Raw genomic sequence first — 25,079 nt, forward strand, 5'->3', positions numbered from 1 at the left:
GGTGAGGGACAGAGAAATGGCATTACAAATTAAGAAAATTGATCAATTAAAAAGGATCTTTTTTTTATGCTTTCTAGAAATCTATGCTTGCAAGGAAAAAGATCAAACAAAAACATGAGAAGTGTAGCAAACAGATGCCAGGCACAGAATATTGTTTTTAAAGTGGAAGAGTATGAAATGACTGGATCTAAAAAAAAAAAAAAAACTGAAAAAATAGTTAAAAAATGATTATGAAAGTCAAAATGACATAGAAACACAAATATCATTTTGTATTCCTATCACTTTCCTTGGTTCTATATTTCAGAAAATGATTTATAACCACACTGTTCCTGCTTGATTTCTGGGAAAGCTACAATTTGCAAGGAATCAGCATCAAAGCCAAACCCTGTGTGGCACAATTATACAAATCAAGTGTATATTTCAGTAGTATCCCCTTTACCTTGCCTCCTCCAGGCTGGTGTTTGATGTTATCTGTAGAGCCAATCTTAGGACGGATATTTTTAATTTCGGGAGCTGGAGCTGTTGCTGGGCGGCTACTGGTTCTGGTGGTGGTGCTAGTTGTTGTTGTAGAGGAGCTGGCTCGAGGGGCACGGGGAACAGGAGGCTTCCTCTCTGGCACTGTGCTGGTCGTGCTGTTAGTGGTCGTGGCAGGTTTAGTGGTACGGGTGCGGGCTGTGCTGCTACTGGTGAGGGTGGAAGGTCTGGCAGTTGTAGATTTGGGCTTGCTGGAGTCTATGGTGGTCAGCAAATAAACGATGGAAAAGATGAGGAAAAAGGCAGCAACAAGATGCCGAGGACACACAAAACACACAGCACTAGACACTAGACGTTATAATTATTCCATCGTAACAAGATACCATATCTTGAATATCAGTAATATTAAATATACCAGTTGTTAATATGAAATGATTCTAAATGTAAAATAATATTGCTGGGCTCTAATAATCTGTGGTGCTTTTACTCACTTTCAAATGTTTTTATTCAACTGTCAGATCATTTTACTTCTTGTTGGAGGAACATTTGTAAAAAAATAGGCTTAATCTTTAGTCTTTAAATAGAGTAGTATGAGATTTTCCCTTCACTCAAACCTGTTCCAGCATGACAGTGCCCCTGTGCACAAAGCAAACTTCATGAAGATATGCTTTGCATGGGTTGGAGTGGAAGATCTCCTGCTATAGAGCTCTGACCTCAACCCCATTGAACACCTTTGTGATGAATTGAACACTTACTGCACTCCAGGCCTTCTCACTTCACCTACATCAGTACCTAATTTTACACCTTTGTAGCTGAATAAGCACAAATCTCCACAAGCACACTGGCTACAAATCAACAATTGTATGCTAGAGAAACAATAATAAATAAAAATGTTTGAGGCAAAATTCACGTTGCCATACCCGTTGTCTTCAGAGTACTTGGTTTCTTCTCCTCCCCTGTTTTGTTCTCAGTCTTTGTAGCTGCGTATAACAAAACATCATGCCACATGTCATTAATGCTTTCTTGTGTACGCCAATTGTACATTACGCCAAGCAAACCAAAGTTTCATGACAAAATGTCACATGACATTTACTGGTAATTCTGTAAGTAATAAAATAGAAAGACCAGAAAGACCTCAGTAGTTCAGTGTGTGTGTGATAGACTCACCCAGAGAGCGGCGTGCCGCGAGGGCACTTGAAGTGGTGGTTTTGTTCGCTGCTGTGGTAGACGTACCATTCTTTGAGGCTGTGGACCGGGGTGGAGCAGCATGGGACTTTGGCACTGATGATTCTGTGGCCGACTAAACAAAAGGTAAAACACACTGTAACTAAGAGGATGATATTTATTAACCCTTTCTCACAGTACACTGGCACGCCATTGTATTCCAATATGAAGTTGCAAACCAGAAAATGTATACAAAGTTTTATCAAAAAGTTTTCGAGACTAGCGTGACACAGATGCGGTTTATTTTTCTTCCGCAGACACCTTAAAACCTGCCAGCAGAACTCGTTATTGACGGTCTGCCCCTAAGGACGAATTCTCCATGCACAATGCGGCGAATGTGGAAAAAGACGATCTACGGACCAGCCTCGCCTTTTTTCGGTCGTGGAGATGAAGGGCTCTTCCACTGTGAAGACTCGAGGCTGATCGATATGGGTTTTCTCTGACCAATGCCAATATTTAGAAATCAGGGCAGCCGATATGATGCTGATTCTTTTGGCTGATTTTCTTTTATTCTCACCCTCATCTTATAAATTCTTACAGTTAATTAATAAAACGTGATAGGGAAAATTGCTTGAATAAAACATTTCTTGAACAACACAAGCCTGCAATTCTTAGTGCTGCTTCAGAAATGGTTGATCTTCCTCTAAACACAATGTAGTAATAACAATGACTAAGGACCTTACTTAAAAACTATGGCAGAGAATTCACCATTAAATATTTATAACTTTTAGCTATACTTAATTAGATTTTACAATATTTAGAAAAGGGAAATACATATATGAGGTATATTATAAAATGTTTGTACAGTATAATAATATGGCTAAAAAATTCAATATTTCAGCAGATGTAAAATAAATGAGAACTGATAAAGGCAAAAGAATCACAAACATGTCAACCATGCAAGCAAAATGAGTCCTGGAATGACTGTAGTTTAGGAGTGCGTTTAAGACTTCAAACAGGCTAATCTTCTAATTCCCCAATAGAGAACTTAAAGACTTACCTTAGGTTTGACCTCACTGGGCACTGCAGTGGCTAAACGGCTGGCAGCCGAAGCAGGACGCTTGGTGCCAGCCGTGGGTGTGGGTGCCTTGGGCATGGGTGCTTTTTTGCTGAGGGTAGCAGAGGCGGTGGTTGTGGAGGTAGGGGCTGGGGTTGGGCGTTTAGGAGCAGTCATAGCCGTAATTGGCCGGGACTTGGTCATGCTCGGTTTGGTTGTCGTGGTAGCAGGCTGCATGGATGGACAGCAAACCCAAAAAAATGGAAAGCAAAGGAGTAACAAAAGCATAAAAGGACCAATAACAGCAGCAGGACACAAGCAGCTAGAGCAGTGTTAAGCCTTCTGATGGATCCTGTAGTGTAGGTTTTTCCTTTATAGCTTAGGTTCCAAATATGAGGGTTTTTTTATTCTTTTTTTAAATATATAAAATATTAGCTAATTATTAAAAACAAAGCAAAACAAACAAAAATGCTAGCTAAAGTAAAAACAATATTCTCGTCATATCCTAAATTAGCCGGGCCTTCAATTCAAGAGTCAAGAGAGAGAGTCAAGAAGCTCTTATTGTCATTTTAACCATATATATAGCTGACGTTAGTCTCTGAAGAACAGATTTTCAATTTAGTCAAATAATAAAGGAGGCAAATAAATAAGCTCTTTTTTAGCAGCTTTTAGCTGATCAGAACAAAGAAAAAATATCCAAATTCCCAAATGATTAAAAGTGCTTCAGATTCTCCTGTCTTCCTCATAAGCAGAGCACTAGTGATCTTTGGCAAACATAACCTGGAATCTCTGAACACAATAAGAAATTAGATAAAATGATCTTAAATTTGATGCACTTGTTTGTTTGTGTGTGTGTGTGTGTGTGTGTGTGTGTGTGTGTGTGTGTGTGTGTGTGTGTGTGTGTGTGTATGCATGCATGTTAAATGACTCAAACAGAAATTAGCATTCGCAGCAGCAGCAGCATGATCAATGGAAAATATTTGGATGACTGGAAAAAGAAGTGACGTACCTTGGTTTTCTTCTCTGGACTAGGCAGGTCTTTTCCGGGTGCAGTTTTGGCTCCATTAGTAGCCACAGACTTCGGTGTTGCTTTTTTGGCCTTTTCAGTTTTATCTTCTTTGTCTGCTTTGGCAGCTGGTTCCTTTTTCACCTCACCTCCCGCTTTTGCTGTTTTCTCCTGTTTTCCAAGTTTCTCAGACAGCTTTGTCTCCTCCACAGCATTCGTTTTTGGGGCTCCATCTTTGCCTGAATCGGCAACCTCGGTTTTAGCTTTGTCTTTTTCTTGCTCCTGATCAGGCCTGTCTTTCTCATGTTTGTCCTTCTCATCTAGCTTCGGTTCCTGCTTTTCTTTCTCATGTTTGTCCTCGTCTGTTTTACTTATGTCAACTTTGGTAGCTTCAGCTTTCAACTCTACTTTTTCTACATTTTCCACTTTCACCTCCGTGTCCATCTTTGGGGACAGATCTATCTTACCTTCACTAGCTTTCAGGTCAATTTTCTCAACTTGCTCTAAATCCTCAGCTTTTTTACTCGTATCAGTTTTGTCAGGTATCTGCATATTTTCTGTTTTGTCAGGCTGCTCGAATTGATCGGCTTTGATTGACTTATCATCACAAAGTTGAGTCTCTTCAACTTTGGCCTCTTTGTTAAATGTATCATGCTTTTCACTAGTTTCCTTGATTTCTTTTAGGTCTTTTATATCTTCCTTCTGTACCTTGTCTACCTTGTTAGATGTATCTTGCTTGTTGCTACTATCCTTGTTGTCCTTTTTGTCTTTTATTTCGGTCTCTTCGACTTTGACCACCTGGTCAGGCTTGTCAGGCTTCTCAATCTTGTCCATCTTGTCCACTTTGCTGAACACATCAGACTTCTCCAGGTTCTCCATTTTCTCCACCTCTGGCTGGATTTTCTCGGTTTTGACTGCATAAAATAGTAAAACAGTACATTGTATTCACAGCCCAAGCAGTTTATTTGCAAAAATAATGAGCTCAAAGCCTTTTCCATTTCCATCAGCATAGACATGAGGCACAAACTTTCAAAATGATTTATTATGAAAATTACTACTTGCATAATGCGTTCGCAATTTTTACTGAAGCCACTTCAGACACTTTAGCATGCAGGATGAATTGGTAAGAAAAGTGCTTTGTTGCCCCTCGGTGACATGTACACAATGTTTGAATAAAAACAAAGTCAAGTCTACTCGAACAGAGAGAACAAAGCATTTAGGAAAGACATAAGAGTACTTAGACACAAGTACTGATATAAGCTGTATTCAATAAAATGGTCTCAGGTACAATTCCCTAGCCCTGTTTCTGTTCAGCTGCTGAAGTCTTTAGTGTAAACAATGACAATGCATTTTCCAAATGAGCGTCTGAGTTAATTTGGAAACAAAATCATTCATCTGAAATTAAATAGTAAAAAAGCAACAAGCAGGGCCAGATCAGGTCCACATTCTGTAACTGAATATGATTATATATATATATATATATATATACACACATACACACACACATACCCTATGTATGGATTGTGGCCAACCACTGACATGGTACAGACCGTGTTTGTACTCAAACCTCAGCACGACGTGATCTTTCAAATTCATTATATTAAGACCCAGTGCTTGAGCTGAGTCGGTCTTGAGTCATTTGATTACCGGCTAAAATGAGAAGAAGATTTGATTTGCTGTGACTCAAACATGTGCACAAGCTATGCATAGACACTGGATGGTGGTGTAAACACTGCTGTTTTTCTTGAAGCACTGGTATAAAAAAAGAGTGACGAAGAAATTATTGCTCACCTTTCGACCTTCAAAAATCTAACAGTTTTTCCTACATATATGTCAGGAAAGGCAAACTGGCACAAAATAAATAAATAAATAAATAAAAACCTAAAATGAAAGCTGCAATAATGTGCCCTTCGCAGTTAAACACATCTGTGTTCACTATCAGAGTGGAATAAAACAAGACGCTACCACAAATAACCTCTCCAGAGCATTTGTGTCAATAATACTACACTACTGTACTGTGCATTTCCGGGAACATGACAAAAATGCCACGTTTGTTATAATACAAATTATTAATTTGAAAGAATCTCTATAAGAAAGATGTGATTTTCAGTGATGTATCTCTCTGAACTAATGCTAAGTACAAAAGGAATCATCAACCAGACAATCTGGATCACTGATTCTACAAATTAGGTTTATAAGCCAGGAACCAGATTTTAAATAAGTTTCCACGCAACACAATCACAAAGGTTTTTTTTTTTTTTTTTTATACACAGGAAGGATCCATATGAGTGAATAAACACAGAAGGACCAGCTATAGGCTACAAGTGCATAGAAACACATGACATGATTGTCTTAACAGACCACATGCAAAAAATAAAAAATACAAAAACACTGGTCAATGGCTCCGGCAGGCTTTTTTTTTGTCTTTTTTATGCTGCAATTTAATAAAGCATTGACACCTTTACGGAAATACATACATGCACAGCAATAGAGTTTCTATTAAAATAGAGCATAATATAAATAGTCCAATGTAACTTTCTACGCAGATCATCTGAAGATATGAGTGACCTACTAATCCAACCTGGCCGTTTAATGCCCTTTGAATTTGGTGCTCAAATATCCTTTAGTTGTAACAGTTACAAAGTGAAAAATATTTGTTTTTACTTACTTAAATAAACTAATAAAAACCACATACAGCAATCAAAGTAAACAAAAAGCATCCCATCCTACATTTTCCACTGTAATACACAATGTACTTTTGTACTCTCAATTTGATTTTAATGTTCATTATGGCTATGAGGTAGACTTGGCAAAGGAAAATAATCTATTATAATCTGTTCACTACCATTAATGCAATACATTATTGTTATTTACGGAGTTCTTACAGGCTTGCATCACCTACCCTCGATTACAGGGACCAGACTGACGCTGCCCTCATTACCAACGGTGGTGCCATTGAGAACTCGACTTGTGACAGGCACTGGCAGCAGTACACCCTGGTCCTTGTCTACAATAGAACCCTCTGGGACATCTTCCATGGGGGAGAGCGGAAAGCTTCCTTTACTCTTGAGTGGTGGAAATGGAGTAAAACGAAGCGTCGTCCCAGTCCCATTACTGAAGTCATTACGATTCCCGGTAGCATAAAGGGTTGGTGGAGGTGTGGGGGGCTGATCATCGGCCACGGTGAGCGAGCGTTTAATGCCCCCCGTGTGAGGCCGGCGTGGTCCTCCTATTGGCGAGGTCAGCTCGTCCAGCATTCCTCCACCAGGGTACTTGTCTGGCAACTGAATGCTTGCGGGCACAGACAAATGGGAGCACTCGGACATGGCTCTCCTCATCGCTTTTCTCTGCTGCTCAGCTCGACCCATGAAACAAGGCTCGAGAACTTCACCCTCTTCCTCACTCTCATTTGAAGATCCCTCTGCTGCCGGTCTTCTGACAACACTTTCGTCTCCACCCTCAAGGTAATTATCGTTAACGACTCCTATAACACAGTAGTTAGGGGTTGCTTGTGCAGAGCCCATCTTGGGGCTCATCTCTGGACTGAGGCCATGAGGTGATGGATTCCATTCTGCTACATTGGCTGGTTTCAGAGATTCAAAAGGAGATGGGACATCAGTAAAGTGTGAGGATGATCCTGAAAGTTCTGAAGAAGGCATCATCCCACTGTTACCTGCAGATTGCAAAGATGCTGTAAATTTTCCAGGGGATGCAGGTGAGGGCAATGAAGACATAGGGCTCTCTAGGCTCTCCCCTACGCTGCTTAGTGACATGCTTCCAGGAATCACACTTCTTCCAGGCCCCTGCAGATCTGACTCCTTGCCAATCGCTGCTGGAGGGTCAAAGAAACACAGCTTATCTTCATCGGTCAGCCCCAGGGTTTGGGGGGCACCAGCAAAGCTCCTGGGAGCCCCAATGTCACCATGCTGCCAATCCCATCCCTGTGTGGCAGGGGGTGTGGACATAGAAGACCCTTTGCATAGCTCACTGTACTCCGAGAATGGAGATGCTGGCTGTTGGTTAGAGAGAGAGGACATTCTTTTCCTCCTCTATCTATTGCTATCTAGTCCTTAAATATATCTATATATATGTCTTTGTCTTCTTTTCAAATGTCCTTTTTCTTCTGGGTTCAAATATAATAGTTTAGAATTATCCCTTCTGGCTTTGGTCTAGCTGTCAATGGAAGAGAGTGTCAGCGGTTACCCCTCTCTCTCTGTATCTATGATCCACAATTCACCAAGTATCTGTGAGAGTGAAGCAGTGCGCTCTCTCTCTCTCTTTCCCTTCCTCTCTCTCAGACACCCATCCACCCTCCCCATTTGTTGGCAATTTCCCTGGCTCATGTCACATGATTCTCTGTGTAGCAGCTTATTCGTCAGTTGAAAAAATAAGTTCCCTCCTTTTCTGGATATGCCCATCCTTTTTGCCTCACTCATTTTCTCCACGCTGGCGGCTTTATGCCCATCCTTTCCCTCCTGTTCCACTTCCTCTTCTGAATTCCAGTCAATCTTATAATATAATCTTTGCTTATCGACCTTATTAAAACTCTCCCTCCCCTGAAAATATAGGAATTAGAATATGCAGAAGAGCCACCTGCAACATGAACACTTACAGTCTGAAAATCTTTACCAGTCACAGTCTACAAATGGAATGATTAACACCACTGATTAGTGCACACACACGCCGTTTCGACTTCACCTCTTTGGATGAATAATCTCCTACTACAAACATTCGTCTTCTTTAACCCTGCATCTCGCGCGGTTTTATCCGCACCTGTGCATTCTCAGTCTACCAGCAGGGGGCTTTGCACAAAAGTCATACACGGTCAGATTTAGAAGCCCAACTTGATGCCAATTATATCAGTGGCATTTTAGTGTGCTCCGATTGTAAAACTGTTTCTCAGGAATTGAGCACACCACAGCCAGAGTGAGAGTGGCAGAGGTGTAGGAAGAAGGATAAACAAAGATGGATGAATGCCAAATGGCGTGAAAACCCTCATCATGAAAAAACAAATAGGTAAATGAATGTCTGTTGTCTCTGATCTCATCATGTATGGAGGCTGATGCTAGACTCCCTGGGGAAGGTGAGTCAGACAGCAATGGAAATGACTACCAGCCATAAAATTCATCCCAACACAAGACAAATGGCAACAGAGAAGCAATAAAAACAACCGCAAAAAGGACAAATACACCCAGGAGATATGCTGTTCTAAAACTGAAGTCTATATGAGGCTATTTTTAAACTGACATTCCTAAAGAAGGCCGATGCATCTTCAGTAACAGGTTGCCCATTTCAGGCATAAGGAACAGTACAGAAGGAACGCAAACTCCTATATTATACTATAAGAGCTAAGCTTGAACGTATGTTACAGAGGTATTTCAAAGAAATCATATTAAGAGGATGATTGTGTGTGCAGTTTGCCAGGGCAGAACACTTGTTATATGATATAGATCATATAGATACAGTTATATTTAAATATTTTCATGCCACACATATATTGTAGATACCTTGGGCAATTGTGTGCAATAATCTCAGTGCAATAATAATAATTTGTTACATGTGCAATAACTTTTATATTTATATAATATTATCATGGATGATGAGGGCAGATGTAGAGGACAGAGGGGTTTGAAGACTGACTTTTCTGCCACCTGTCTTTCACTGCTGCTACAAATTCCATTTCATGCTGCTACACATTTTACTTTATATATACACACACACCATAATATGTATATTTTATTAGGCCTTTTTTTTATTTTGATCTTAAACTGTGAGCATTTGCAACCTATTGGCTTCCTTATGGGATCAATAAAGTATTCTGATTCTGAAAGGTGCACAAAAAAAAACAAATGCCCATTCTAACAAATAAATCGAAGTTCCTACTCCTCAAGTCTTTCAGTAGTCATTAGTAAAGCTAATGGCATTAGTTATTGCGCATGAAGAATGCAGGTGATCGTAAAAAACAAAAAAACAAAAACAGAGTATGAAAGGAGACACAACAAAAGCCTAAAGGACTTGTACTGGCTGTGAAGGTTCTATGTTTAGCTCTATAACCCACCCACCGTAAACTCTCCAGTGAGCTGCCATTATTTCCTTGGTCGCCCTGTTTCATTAAGTCTCCAAAGCAACTGCCTCCTGTTGCCATGACAACGTGAGTCTTGTCATGGTGGTGGCTGCATGTAAGGGAGTGTGCAGGGGGCTGATCTTGTGCTCAGACATATTGGTCTCAGAAACACATTAAAAAAATTAATAAATAAATGAATAAGGACACTTTTAATGCTGACAACAACAGGATGCAGCAGACATTGAAAATAAATCTATGAGGCTGCACAGAGTTTGTCGGCTAGGTGGCAAACAAATCCCTCTCTGTTGTTTTCCTTCATGCTGTCAGTCTCTTCTCCTACTGAGTGGCATTCAATTTAAAGCCATTCTCCAGATGACCCCACTTACTTGGCCCTCTCATTATAGACTCTGTTACATAATATAAAAGGGAAATAAAAGGCCAAGAAAAAATCAACAGCGTCAATCAACCACCAGAAATATGCTGGTAAGTGAACTGGCCGATATGAATGCCCTCTCAAGTGTTAGTATAGACAGAGGGTATTTAGAAATGATAATTTTCAAGGAGTAGAGTAAGACCCTTCTCGTAGTATAGACTGTTCTTGCTTTCTCCTGATGCCACCCACGGATTTGGAGCCATCAAGTTCTTGTGCCTATTATAGAAACAAGCCCAAGCCTGGCTGATTTGCATAGCTGCATAATTAACACGCTGATGCTCCTTGGCAATACGGCTATACGTTTCTTTAATAAATCCTTTTCTGGGTCTTCGCCATTTGTTTTTCTACGAAGAGACAAGTGACTGGACCCCCCACCGTCAACCACATGCCACGGCATTAAACTGCAAAGCTGGCTGTGCGGAATGCCAGTGGGGATGGACAAAGGAATGATTGTAATTATATGGCGGCACTGTTGCATGTAGACTGCAAACCTACAGTGCTGAGCTCCTATACACCATCGTTTTGTGCGCATCGATGCGCCGTAACGCATTATTACCAAACAGTCTGCATCTTCGCATGTGTTAACTTCACAAGGGCAAACTGGAGCTTAGCTTACCCCAAGCCTAGTACTTCAGCATCTGTCCCCATTACCAAGGAAACATCAGCTGTTCTTCAGTTACCATAGCAACTAGCTAAGCCACACCTCTTATCGAAGAAAGCCTGCCTGCCGATGAGCAACACATGGAGCTGACCTTCTCAGCTATTTTTCTGTGAACTCTATCCTTCACGTTGAAATCATCTTTGCCAGATGTTTAATCAGTCCACAATGGATAAATAAATGGCAAGCCAAATAAGCAGCACAAACGACCTCCGACTTCATTGTCCACACATGAAGAGAAACATATAAGCTGCTTTTTGTTTATAACGAAGCATTCCATTTGCGTCAAAAAAAATTGACACGGATGTCTGGGTGATGACTAAAATGCAGGGGAGGGTGCAAACACACAGGCATTTGGTCTGACGTTAAAAATAGTTCTGCTGAACATATCCAACACCTGAGAGTCATCGCTATAGGGGAGCCAGTAGAATAAATCCTCCTAAACAACATTAAAGAGGCTGTTTAACTCTGCTTCACTTTATTTTCCTCAAGTTATACCAGGCATACATGAGTAAAAACATAACACATACGTCTACTTCAGTGGGGCCTGTAAAAGGGAATTATATTCCCTGCTCATATCTATGAGTACTGCACAGAACTCTCACTCATCACATTATCTGCATATGTTGCACACACTATTGCTTTAAGTTATAGTAAGTTTTATAGTAAACTCTCTCATCATACCTGGCACACAATACTGTCATTTGCACTGCCATGCACTCCCACACTTTATGTACATTACTGGTCTGTATCCCTATTTAATACCCACACTGTCTATACTGTCTCATATTGTCTGTATGTCTGTATTGTCTTGTATAGTCTGTTTTTGTCTTGTTGTGTCTGTTTTGTCATGTATAGGTTTTTATTTATGTCTGTACTTTTGAGAGTAACAAACAGCTGGAACCAAATTCCTTGTGTGTGTCAACACACTTGGCCAATAAACCTGATTCTGATTCTGATTCTGAAGTGATAGTAAGAAAAAAATCAACGTACATAACATTTTCTTTCTTTTTCATTTTTTTCTTCAATGCCATGGAAATTAGCTCTATATACCAGGAAACCAGGTGTCTATAATATGTAAAACCAGATCAAACCACTGTATATCAGAAATAAAGTCAGAGCAAATTCAATTCAAATCATAAAACTGCAAACTAATATATTATAAAGAGTTGAACATAAATAAATGATTATTATTATTAAAATTGTTATTATTTGTATTATTATTTGTATTATTATTATTATTATTTGTATTATTATTATTATTATTATTATTATTATTACTATTATTATGATTATTATGATTATGATTATCATTATTACGATTATGATTATTATTGGTATGTAACGGTATACATACACTGTATTCTGTATATAAAACTTTCGGTGCACGTGTACCGAATACAATCCTTGTTTTACAGGCAGTACAGAGTTAAAATAAGTAAGTAAATAAATAAAGTTCCCTTACAAGCATATTAAGTGGCAGACTGCAAATTTGTTAACTCCCCGCCATCACTACTCGATCCGTACCGGTAACACGATTTGTACTGCGCACGATTTGTACTTCCTGTCAACGTTTTTACTACACTCGTTTTATGTACAGCTTCAAAAATTTCCCTTAAAAAAAGAAATATCTGACAATTCCATATATTGAGGGAGTGAATAAATGACTGAAGGATGGAAGAAATAAATTCATTTATAAATAAATAAAACAAATGGGTAAATGAATAACAAATGCATGCATTTTTTAAAACATACAAGACAGTTAAAGTGTGCTGAAGTAAGTTGAACTGTTAAGTAAAACATCAATTAAGTTGAACATATATTTTTCGAAAATTAAATATTATGTAAAAAAACACACACTTACATACAAGCCTGTATTTACCAAATGGGGTCTAACAAATGTGGCCTATTTAATTAATTTAATTTGCGCTTATTTAATCGATTACCCGATTTAATCAATATATTTAAAAAAGGGCATTAACCTGCTTTATTCTATTTTATTTTGATATATCAAATGTGTTATTTAAACCAAACAGGCATTTTATTTAAAATGTTATAAAAAATGTATTTATATTAAAAAAATTATATAAAAAATGTAAACTAATGTTCCCAAATGTAAATAATAAAGGACATTAATAAAAAAAAAAACAAGCAATATTATGGTTTGTATTTCTTCCCCCTAACTGTACTAAAATTTTACCAAATAGCAACTTAAAAACCGAGGTGTGTACCGACGTGTGAGTTTTGTGTACCGCTACACCCTATTATTATATTTCTATTAATTATATCTATTTATCCAAGCTAGTAAGAAAAGGAATTTGTGTTTACTAGTTTCACATTTTAATGTTATAACAGTCAGTTGAGGGTCTTTTTAATTCAGCACGAGCTATAATGGTGCAGTACAGGGATATTCTAGTACAAGGGCATCCAAGATACTGCTGCAAGTAATGATTTTGCACATACTATTAAGGACACTTGCATCATTTATACTTAACCCCCGAAGCCCAAGTGGTACCAGTACGAAAGTAAAAATCCTGCTATTCTGATGGCCTATTTGGCAATGAAAAACACACATCTGTACAAACCCACACTTGCATGCACACTCATGCAAACCTCAAGAAGCCTTTGCTTGGGCCTAAATTCTAATATTACATCCTATAGCATATTTATTTGCATGTTGGAAGTCTGACACCAAACCCTCTTATCCTGCCTCCTTCTGCAGATAAATAGCACCCCAAGTGACACTGATCCTCCCTGGCAAAGAAAGAGCTGAAAATTACACAGGCAGCAGAGACAGCTGTATCATACTGCCACACCCTCACACACACACACACACACACACACACACACACACACACACACAGATACACATGCACAAGCACAAACACAAGCAGACACACACCTCAGACATCTCAACACCTCGAAATATGAACTTTAAATCAAAGTATTTTATTTGGCATCTATTGAAACATCTATAAGCAGCTCTCACAATCAACACTACAAACCCATACAATGCTATTGAAACACCTACACTGAAGGAAGAATGTTGCACATTTCCTAATGGTTCGGACATTTTACTGATGGTATGGTGTAAAATAATAAAAAATAAAAATAAAAAAGGAGGAAAAAAATACAAGCCTTCTAGTAGTTACACAATTCAGCATTGAACAATAAATAAAATTAAATAAAAATTAATATGGGGAAGAGTAAATGATTTGAAAAAACCAATAAAGGTAAGTCCCCGAGTTATGATGGTTTGACTTAGATTTTTTTGATCTTACAATGACAATAGTGATACAGGAAAAATTTTATTTTAATTTTATTTATTTTTGGTTAAGTCCACAAGATATATTGGGACGCTGAAAGGATGTACACATCTCCTGCTTTGTGAGATGAATTACTCTCACCAGAACTTAGTTCTATCAGTGTTAGAGCATTAGACAGAGCATGTCTGGCTCTGCCATCCTCTAGCGAACCGGCCAGTTGCCACATACATATACACGGTAAAGTTTACACATTACGGTGCTGGAAATTGCTCTGTTTTGCTATATTATGTAATTTGTTAAATTATTAACAAATTACAGCATATTATGCAATACTGATCAACATTTTATTTACAACAATTTATTTTATTTTGATTTACACTTGACCAATCATTCCATCAATAAATCAGTCTCTCTCTCTCTCTCTCTCTCTCTCTCTCTCTCTCAGTCTGCTTGCTAGTCATTCATCACGAAATATACCCAGATCACTGTCATTCCATGCAGCATAATAGGTGTTCATCAGTAATATACTAATTGTATAACCTGGTATCATACATTATTATCTGAGCAAATTTCTTTTTGGGCACAACTGATATTAGATGCCTGTGTTTATGTATCCTTATTCATAAAATAATCTGTTAAAATAAAGCAATCTAAAGCTTCACATAATCTGATCTTCATGAACAATTTAAATAAATACATCCAGATAAACAAATAAGTGTCTTGTTTCCTGCCTAAAAGTCTTCAGATAACTGAGTAAAATGGAAAAAGAAAGAGAAAACACTGACCCACATGCCTGTGGGTTTGCAGAGTGCAAGAAGGAAATGAAGATAGATAAGCACAGTGAAAGTAGACCGTATCTTCATCCTCTCTGTTCATTAATCATAGATCTGTGCCTACTGCGATGGCGTTTCACTGAACTATTTATAGAAGCCACTTGATAACTGAATATAGCCAAAGTATGAGCAGAAATATTTTATTCTTTACAGTCAGCAATTTGAAGTTTTTCTCAGTAAATCAACACTCAGTACCCCATGGTGACAGAATTCTAGAAATGTTTGTACATCTTCTACAAGTAAATAAAACTGAAATATCACATGTACCCTTGCAACAATTGTTGCTGAAATTTTTTTTTTTTGTGACTGAGGTCTAACTGTGGAAAAGTTTATTGATTAAGCATGATTTGGAAATGCACACACCTCTCTATAGAAGGCCTCACAGCTGACAATGCATATCAAAGCAAAAAAAACAATCCATGAGGACATAGGAACTGTCTACAGAGCTCAGACAAAGGATTGTTGTTGACCGATCTGGGGAAGGCTACAAAACAATTGCTAGTGCAATGAAGATTCCTAAGAGCACAGTGGCCTCCATAATTATCAAATGGAAGAAGTATGGCCTAACGTAACATCTCTGAAGAGACCTGTAAGTAGCTGTCCACTGACTGTTCCCTACCTTACCATCTTAAGAGGATTTGCTATAAACATTGGCAGAAAATCCCCCAATCCAAGTGTGCAATGCTTGTTGTGTCATACCCAAATGTTTGGAGGCTGTAATTGTTGCCAAAGGTGCATCAACCAAGTACTGGTAAATGGGTCTGAACACTTATGTACATTTCAGGTTTTTCAATTTTGTTTGCACTTTGTCATTATTGGCTACCGAGTGTAGATTAATGAGAAAAAAAAACTATTTGAACGACTGCAGTATCAGATTGCAACACAACAAAATGAAAAAAGTGAACAGGGTCTTAATACTTTCCAATGCACTATGTGTGTATGTAGGTGTATGTATGTATGTATGTACGCATGTACAGCAGTGGCGGGCGGTCAGGGCCAGCAAGGCCTTCCCTGCCTGCCTAAACACTATCAGAAGCACTGACCTACATTTACAACATAAATTCTAATATTTGTTCCATGAAATTTAATAAAATTTTTTCTCCAACAGTTCATTCTCATTTTATAGTATTTCTCTTGACTGCACTGCTTCCAGTACATGTATGTGTATATTAAAACGTTTTGTCCAATCAGATTTCAGCCTCTATGTGCTGCAATGTCAATCTAATCTGCACAGGGCCTCCAAAGTCAGTACTGCTGGCATTTTTACCATAGATAATATTATCAATAAATCTGTTTCTTTAACCAATCAGATTTCATATTCGCTTCACAGGGCAGGTAGCAGGCCCAGAATAGAGTCAGCATTTTTCCATCCTCTGATTGGTTGATCAGAGGGAAACTGTTACAGCAAAGTTCGACTGGCAAAACACATGTGTAGCGCTGCACACATTAATACATCTGAGTTAGAATTTTTTTTTTTTTTTTTACACCTATGGATTAGTTGAAATGTATTTGTTCTCGGACATTTTTAAAATATACATTTTCCAGAAAAGCTAGACATTGTGAGTTGAGGTCGGCCAACCCCAAAGCTAGCTAGCTAGTCTCATCCCGGGAAAGGGTTTGTTTTCCACTTCCAGACCAGTAAATATGAGCGGTACCACTGGATTACAACATCTGAGAAGCGGTGCAAATTATGAGTCTGCATCTCTGGTGAGTAGGTGGTATTTTATTTACATTTTTATGTTTTTGTCATGTTATTAGACAAATATTGATTCAGAACTGCTCCAGATGATGTATGTGGCACAGTTGAAGTTGTAGTGTAGAGGTTGGAGTTTTGTTAACTGGGTTTCTTGCTTTAGTAAAATGGTATTCACCCTCCATATGTGAAATGCCTCTCTCTCTGTAATGCCACGTGTTGTTATATTGCGTTTTTTGAAGTGTATTGATGGTTAATATAATTGCGACGTGATAGAGTCGGCTAATTGAGTTTTGCAATAGCTCGTGGATAGGATAGTGTGTGATCTAACCAAAACTCCTTTTGTGATCTACCAATCGATTGCTATCGCCGTATTAGGCACCCCTTTACTAGGCATACATGCTTTTGTAATGATGGTAGTGATACATTATCTTATTCTAATTGTCTAATGGTGCATCAGTATCAACTTGTTAGTTCAAAACTGCGTCATGCCCACCCAAGTGTAAAGGTTTACTTCCTTTTTTACTTTAATATGCAAAGGCCTGCTTAACACCACACCACAATGTAAAAAGAACAGTAAAACATACAAATAAGCATCTACAAATGAACACTAGCTTACCTGCGGCAATAGATGTCAATCAATGGGAAAATGGCATCATTACCGGGGAGGTTGAGAGAGAAACAATAATTAGTTTTACTTGTCCAAAAATGCACGTTCCCCTTGGGATGACTGTTCAACAAGTAATCTTTCTAAACATTCAACAGATACATGGAAAGAGATGCACACATTATTAAGTTTAGAAAGGACTATTTTGTTAAGTAGATTCAGTGCAGTCTGGCAATAAGAAGAGACCGTGGTACAGTGATTAGAGTGTGGAGAATGATTAAGAATGTTTTCCTGCAACCCAACCAGAATTTGTTAGTAATACACACCCTTGATCGTACATGGTTAACGGAGACAGTTTTGCCCTAAACATACAGTGTTTTTCTTTGAAGTGAGGCACCCCTGAAAACACATAAGCCAAACCAAGCCAGCCAACTTTGAGCGAACCTGGATAGTGTGGGACGTCCAGGATAGGGACAGATGTGTTAGTGGCTGAGATTAAAAAAAGCCTAGTAACCCAAACCCAGTGCAGCCAAGGCAAGGCTTGGGATCCACCAAGTCATGCAATGAGTGGATCCAAATTCTACCCTTCAAAAACAAACCTTGCTGCATGGCAGGCAGGTCTGTCACATTTTCTCGAGGTTCAGCAAAGCTAGGGAAGAATGGTGGAGCAGCGGGGTTCAAACCAGAATTTTGTGGAGAGGGCAGTTTTGCTTCCAATGATGTTGGACTCTTTGATGAGGATGAACGGGTCTTCCTGTTTTGCTTTGACTTGACCTCTTTCGGTGTTTGGCTTTTTGGTGACTGTAAAGGTGCTGGCATAGGTGGCTCATAGGTGGTAGCTGAGATGTCAAAGACCTCGCTTTGGTTGTTTAGGTTTGAGCCATTAAGAGACCAAGCAGTTTGAGATGGCGAGAATGGAGGAGCTGAGATCAAAGCTTCCATAGATGATCCAAAACCAGTCTTACCCGGAGTAGATATCAAGGGCTCAACAACAGGGGAATTAGCCAAAACATGGCTTCCTATTATTGGGTCAATGAAGGATGGCTCTTGCTCAGGCATGACCCCTTCATAGGCTCCCTCACCAGGCACAAAGCACTGAGGATCTATTCCTGAAATATGAGGATCTGTTTTACCCAATGCTAAAGGAAGTGCAAAGGCTTCTTTGGTAATCCCCATGTCAACAGTATCCATCTCCATAATTATATCATGAAAACCAGATGACATGGACAAGTGGCTTGTGGGTGAAAAACCTGGTCCGTCACAGTGGGATGTTGCTGAGTGAGCGGCAAGGCTGGCATCCGCTGGTGCTGGTGGAGAACTCGCTGTAAGTGAAAGCAGATCACTGGCAAGCGAGGATGGCATGAGGCCCTCATCAGGGTAATCCTCAGTGAAAGAGATCATGCTTTGGCCGCTTGCTTGAATGTCTCCAGGTATCGGACAAGTTGTTAATTCAGTTCCATAATCCTGAGACATTAGTGATGAAGCAGGGACAAAAGGCTCTGCATGAATTGCCCATTCTTCTGGAATCTTCTTACGGCTTTTGCCCTTCTTGATCCTTCCACCAGCCCGACTGACATCCTGATGCTGCCAGCCTTCATCTCGATCACGTTCCTTGTGTGTCAACACTTGATGGGATCCCTCAAGCAGATTGATGTTCTCACTCTGCATTTCCAGCTTGCTCTTACTTTCTATTTGGTCAAAGACTTCATCCTTAGGCTTCCTTTTCTTCTTCTTCTTCTCTTTTTTGTGATCAGTTCCCTCATGTTCTCTTTCATCCCTGTCCCCTAGACCACTATCTCTAATGGACCACTGCTGCCCAGGGGCATCTTTCTGGCTCTCTGTTAGATGACCTGCATGGCGACTGATCACAGTAGAAACACTGGGAGTGAAGGGCAGGTCAGAGGGAATGCCAGCATCATCTGGCCAGCGATCACCAAAGACACCTCGTATGCAAAGAGGGAATAAAAATGTTTAGGATACACTCTGCTTTTTTGCAGTCCCTTTTTAAAAAACAAGCTTAATTAAATGTAACACACACAAACTAGGGTGTGCACTATATACCTACATATCTGTATATCAAATCAAATAAAATTTTATTACACTATATATACTATAAACATTTCTATAATACATGAAGTGTAGTACCTGAAAAAAGTCAAATATACAAACTTCATTACATTTACTATTACCCAGTTAGGAACAAGAGATCGACTAATTAACCAGCCAAACCAATTGCTGGAACTATCGGCAAATATCCATACCAATAGTTTTTCCAGTTTCCAGTCCACTGTCATTACGAGAGCAGCCTCCAGAGGCGCCACTGGCACCATGTGCTGTTTGTTTTTACACGCGAGACTGCGCACTACACCAAAAACCCTATATTATATTTATTATTTATATAATTATATTCAATAATAAATATACATATTTATTTCATTTAGCAGGTTTTTATAATTCAGTACTGTTTTTTGTTGTTGTTGTTGTAATTAACAGGGCCAATGTGGAACATGTTTTAGATAATACCAAAACCCATAGTTTCAAACCTACAAAATTTTTGCACCACCTCTGTAAGTCTCTACCTCAAATATTTTTTAACCATAATAGAAATAGATGGATCTACAGTACGTCCATTCATGTCAATGGTTATTCTGCCTCAGTTTCTGTTACTTGGAGTGTTTATATACATTTTTAACATATCGTACTATAAATCTTTGCTTATAGCATCTGTAGTATTATACTGTTCAACTAGATGCTAGATATGACTTTAAATCACCCATGAAAATGTTCTGGAATATTCTTGCTCTGGGTTGTATCTGTATAGTCCCTGTTTGAGTTTCAAGCTCCATTTGCTCAGAATGACACATTTTTAATCAGCACAAACCGACTGCCATGCAAGCTGTGCTTGTGTGTGTCATACCACCTACTAGAATACAACATTCTGTCTCATTGGTAGCGTATCATTCTTTACAGATGTTACCATTAATGACCCTGAGAGTTCAAGCTGGATGGTAAATTAGAGTCGCACCCGCTAAGGTGCAAACTTGTATATAATGTACCGTAAGCAAGAAGCCTAAGTACGTGAAATTTCTAAATCGAACTACACTGCCTCACAGTGGCAAATCATGGTTAGTGAAAGTGTCCTCTGATGAATTGGAGTTTGTGGGCAGGATAAGCCTCAAAGGAGCTGTAATCTCATAATCTTTAGAGAACCTAAACTTCATCAGTACGGCTGTTGAGTTGTGGATTGCATTAAGATTAGTACTAAAATACATCTGACAGTATTATTGGGTAAACCAAAGGGTCATAATATTGACTTATGACAGACATTTAATGTTATAACTTTGTTTAGACTGAATTAGCAGGACATTGTGTTTATATTTACCAATCACATAATAAATAAAAGCTAGCAATTGTGTAATAAATTGTCCATATAGTTGCACTAGTGTTTCTTTTCCTACTACCTGCAGACAAGTCCAAAGTGTTCTTAGGTGTTATAGATGCCTCTGTCGCCAGCAGTGGTTGCTGGGTGTCTGCAATGCTTGAAGGTTTTTCTGATTGGAGTGATGCAACTCCACTATCCATGTTTGTTCCCAATCCCATTGGCTGAGAGAAACCTGTGAAACATAAAATGTTTAGAGATCTAGTTATCTAATGCATACTTATTCACGAACAATTCTATGGACATCATTATCATCAAAATAAATTAAATAAGGCGGCATGTGAGATATTCCACAAGGCCAACTGCTTTTAGTCAGATAAAGCAACTACAGATGGAACAGCTCAGGCATTACACCTGACGTGAATGCTGAGTTAGAGATGAGTCATCACCTCGACAATGTGAGACATTTTCAAGCTTTTCTCTCTACAGTGTCTCAGTAGGCAAATTTTTACCAAGATTTGCTAATAGGCACTTGAAAGGGCAACATGTGGAGATATGTTGCCATTTGATTTGGTTAATTAAGATACATCCATTAAAAGAGGCTTTTAGAGTTCTGAAAGAAACGGTATTATCACTTAATTTAAGGGGAAAAGTGCGCTTTTCTAAATGTCACCACTGAAATGCGAACACAAAAGCAACAGGCTGTCTCTGTCTAAGCACAGTCAGTGCTATTAAACAAATCGAAAACAGCTGCTACTCTACCAAAAAAGCATGTTTACAATGCATTCTCTCCTCACTAACTACTGCACAACCATTTCATACTCTATACTATATATACACTACCTACACACACACACACACACACACACACACACACACACACACACACATATATGCACATTCATGTAGTCTAATCAGTTAATTATGTGGCAACTACAGTGCAATGAAAAGAATGAAAGAACTTTAGCCAATGTTCTCATCAACATCAGAATTTGGGAAAATGTGATCTGACTAGGGCTGAAACGATTCCTCGAGTAACTCATTCAGAATACGAAAAAATAGTTTAGTCAATTTAACTACACACGGAGCACTGTGTTTCCCCATGGACCCATATTACTGACGCACTATCTGAGAAACTCTGAACAGGTAAACACTGGAGATGCTGCAGAATGAAAAAATGGAGGAACAGGGAGAAAACAGAGAGGAGTGAGGAGAAGATTTATATGAAAACTTGTTTCCACTACATTAAAAACAGCAGTTTGCCTAATTCCGACTTTTTTTCCCCTCACAATTCCGACTTTATTTCTCGCAATTCCAACTGTTTTCGGGCAATCGGGCAGAGCTTTACACATTGAAAATGAAATCGGCTAAAATCAATAGAATCGCATGTTATCAAACTGAGCCTCTGACAATCAGCTCTGGAGCAGATGGAACAAGACAGAAGAAGCAGAGGAGCCTTGGTTACCGGTGGCTGCATTAGAAATGTTGAAGGTTCATGAGTAATAAAGTCGGAGAAAAAGTGAGAAATAAAGTGAGAATTGCCAGAAATAAAGTCCTAGATCCCTGGATCTGACTCATTTAGACCATGGTGTGGTAGTTGGTTGCCAAACAGGCTGGTTTAAGTACAGTGGGTACGGAAAGTATTTAGACCCCCTTACATTTTCACTCTTTGTTATAGTGCAGCCATTTGCTAAAATCATTTAAGTTCATTAAGAGGTAAAGAAGAACCCAAAGATCACTGTGGCTGAGCTCCAGAGATGCAGTCGGGAGATAGGATGAAAGTTGTAGAAAGTCAACCACCAATCACTGCAGCCCTCTACCAGTCGGGGCTTTATGGCAGAGTGGCCCGACGGAAGCCTCTCCTCAGTGCAAGATGGTGAGAAATAAGATTCTCTGGTCTGATGAGACAGATAGAACTTTTTGGCCTTAATTCTAAGCGGTATGTGTGGAGAAAACCAGGCACTGCTCATCACCTGTCCAATACAGTCCCAAAAGTGAAGCATGGTGGTGGCAGCATCATGCTGTGGGGGTGTTTTTCAGCTGCAGGGACAGGACGACTGGTTACATTTAAGGGAAAGATGAATGCGGCCAAGTACAGGGATATCCTAGACGAAAACCTTCTCCAGAGTGCTCTGGATCTCAGACTGGGCCGAAGGTTTACCTTCCAACAAGACAATGACCCTAAGCACACAGCTAAAATAACGAAGGAGTGGCTTCACAACAACTCCGTGACTGTTCTTGAATGGCCCAGCCAGAGCCCTGACTTAAACCCAATTGAGCATCTCTGGAGAGACCTAAAAATGTCTGTCCACCAATGTTTACCATCCAACCTGACAGAACTGGAGAGGACCTGCAAGGAGGAATGGCAGAGGATCCCCAAATCCAGGTGTAAAAACTTGTTGCATCTTTCCCAAAAAGACTGTATTAGATCAAAAGGGTGCTTCTACTAAATACTGAGCAAAGGGTCTGAATACTTAGGACCATGTGATAACAGTTTTTCTTTTTTAATAAATCTGCAACAATTTCAACAATTCTGTGTTTTTCTGTCAAAATGGGCTGCTATGTGTACATTAATGGGGAAGAAAAGCTAAATAAACTTAAATTATTTTAGCAAATGGCTGCAATATAACAAAGAGTAAAGAATTTAAGGGGGTCTGAATACTTTCCGTACCCACTGTATATACACACACACACACAAATACATATATTTTTTCCCTCAACAGCTGAGAACAGGTATACAACTAAAACTTTACCAAGAAAAAGACCTCAGGGACATATAGACCATATATTAACCTGAGAAAGTTCCCATGAATCCAGTGTCCATCATTTGAGAAGGCTGAGACTGGGCACCCCAGTGATCAGGAAACCCAGCCATAGAGCCTACAAGAAAGAAGGGAGGAGAAAGGAAATAAACCCAGTAAAGAGCTGCCAAGATTGAGCTTGTGAGTCAAAAGCAAGCTGAAGGTTCAAGTGGAAGGGGAAAAAAAAGAGAGAGGAAGAAAAGACAGCGCAAGCAGGCACAAACCGCAACCCACAATAAATAACTGAAAATGATTTTGCACAGGACGCAAACACTGCCAGTGAATTATTTCTAGATCGCTTGAGAAATCTGCTGGTAATAAGAAGACATTTCATTTCATTTCAATAGTATCTAATATACACATCTCTGCAACATTACAGCGGTTTATTTAGCACATCAAACATCAGTCCTCACCTGGTAGAAAGTCGGACACCAAGGCCTGCTGATCAATTAGATGTGGCTGCACTTCCTTCTTTGACACTGAAATATGTTCCCCTGGTATCCCTGAGAAACCTACAGTGCCTGTAACAAACAACAAAACAAAAGAACAAATTTTCATACATGCCTTTCATACAACCTCAACATTACAGAAACCGTTTAATAAACTTACCACCATTCCAAATAGAGTCTAATCCCTTGGATCCTTTAGGTAAACAAATACAGTTTGATATGCATCTAAGGAACAATGTTAGATAGAGTGCCTGCTCTAAGTGCGTGTGTGTGTGTGTGTGTTTGTAGTGGAGCAGGCCTGAGAGGCATCTGTTTGTGTGTGAGACTGGCACAGTGTGAGCCCGCGGTCCTGTCTCGACCGGGAACCTCCTGACTCTTTACAGGCCTGCCGCCTGATCTGAAGTGTGTGCTCTGACCACAGCAGGGGTAAAAGCACCCCCCCCGCCTCTTTCTCTCTCACCCCTGATTGCTCTTTCCCATGGCAGCTTGGTAGCTTTCCAAGGGTGACATTGACATGACTTGACAGAACAACACCCACAAGTAACACCACCACCACAGGTCCTGAAAAACCCAAACAGAGCTCCTGGCTTCCTGCAGTTTATTAAAACAAGCTCTGGACAGTCATTGGATAAGAATGTCTAGTGCTGCGTCAGGGAAATTGGAAGAGGTAACACCAGTGTAAAAAAAAAAAACGGTTGTCTATGCCATGCAAAACAACGAAACCAGTTGAAATCCAAGCTGAAAAATGTAGACACACAACTACAGCACTGCAGTAAATCATATCCTCTGCTGCATGCTCTCTGCAAAGCTCACATCCCCCTGTCACTTTGTGTTTCACTGACTTGACCTCCTCTGTTCTACCCTTCCAGCTCTGTCTGCTCTCACAGCTGAATGAGCCACCAACACAGCATGCTAAAATCAATCTTGGATTTCCCTTCTGATACTCGAAAGTCCGCTGAAACATTGCGGCCATTAGCAAAAGGGTTTTTTTTTTTTACATTCTTTGGTACATCCTGATAGCCAATCGCAGGACTCCATTAAAAGGCACATTCAAACACTCTTTTACATTTGTTGCCTTTTGTTTTGGGGGTGGAAGAAAACTGGAGGACCCAGAGGAAACCAAGCTCATAGAACATCAAACACAGAATAGAATAACCTGACACCATGACTGAGTCCTAGAGCTATGAAGAAGTAA

General features: G+C 39.4%; 1 protein-coding gene across 10 annotated transcripts in view; it reads right to left on the minus strand.

Annotated features, from left to right (window-relative positions):
• The window catches only part of LOC124385252 (microtubule-associated protein 4), a 69,311-nt gene that overhangs the window by 10,088 nt on the left and 34,144 nt on the right, over positions 1-25,079 (minus strand). For 5 of the 10 annotated variants that reach the window (XM_046848458.1, XM_046848461.1, XM_046848460.1 and 2 more), the window contains 9 exons: positions 23,849-23,956; positions 23,428-23,514; positions 20,717-20,869; positions 17,855-19,198; positions 3,705-4,615; positions 2,699-2,926; positions 1,642-1,774; positions 1,395-1,454; positions 440-732 (listed from right to left, as the gene is read on the minus strand). In XM_046848458.1, the coding sequence (XP_046704414.1) occupies positions 440-732; positions 1,395-1,454; positions 1,642-1,774; positions 2,699-2,926; positions 3,705-4,615; positions 17,855-19,198; positions 20,717-20,869; positions 23,428-23,514; positions 23,849-23,956 (3,317 nt within the window). Of the gene's footprint in view, positions 1-439; positions 733-1,394; positions 1,455-1,641; positions 1,775-2,698; positions 2,927-3,704; positions 4,616-6,603; positions 7,980-17,854; positions 19,199-20,716; positions 20,870-23,427; positions 23,515-23,848; positions 23,957-25,079 lie in introns of those variants that run through there. The other 5 variants (XM_046848464.1, XM_046848462.1, XM_046848467.1 and 2 more) reach the window with 4 other exon arrangements.

The sequence above is a fragment of the Silurus meridionalis genome, chromosome 4, assembly GCF_014805685.1.
Source record: "Silurus meridionalis isolate SWU-2019-XX chromosome 4, ASM1480568v1, whole genome shotgun sequence".
NCBI classification, from domain to species: Eukaryota; Metazoa; Chordata; class Actinopteri; order Siluriformes; family Siluridae; genus Silurus; species Silurus meridionalis.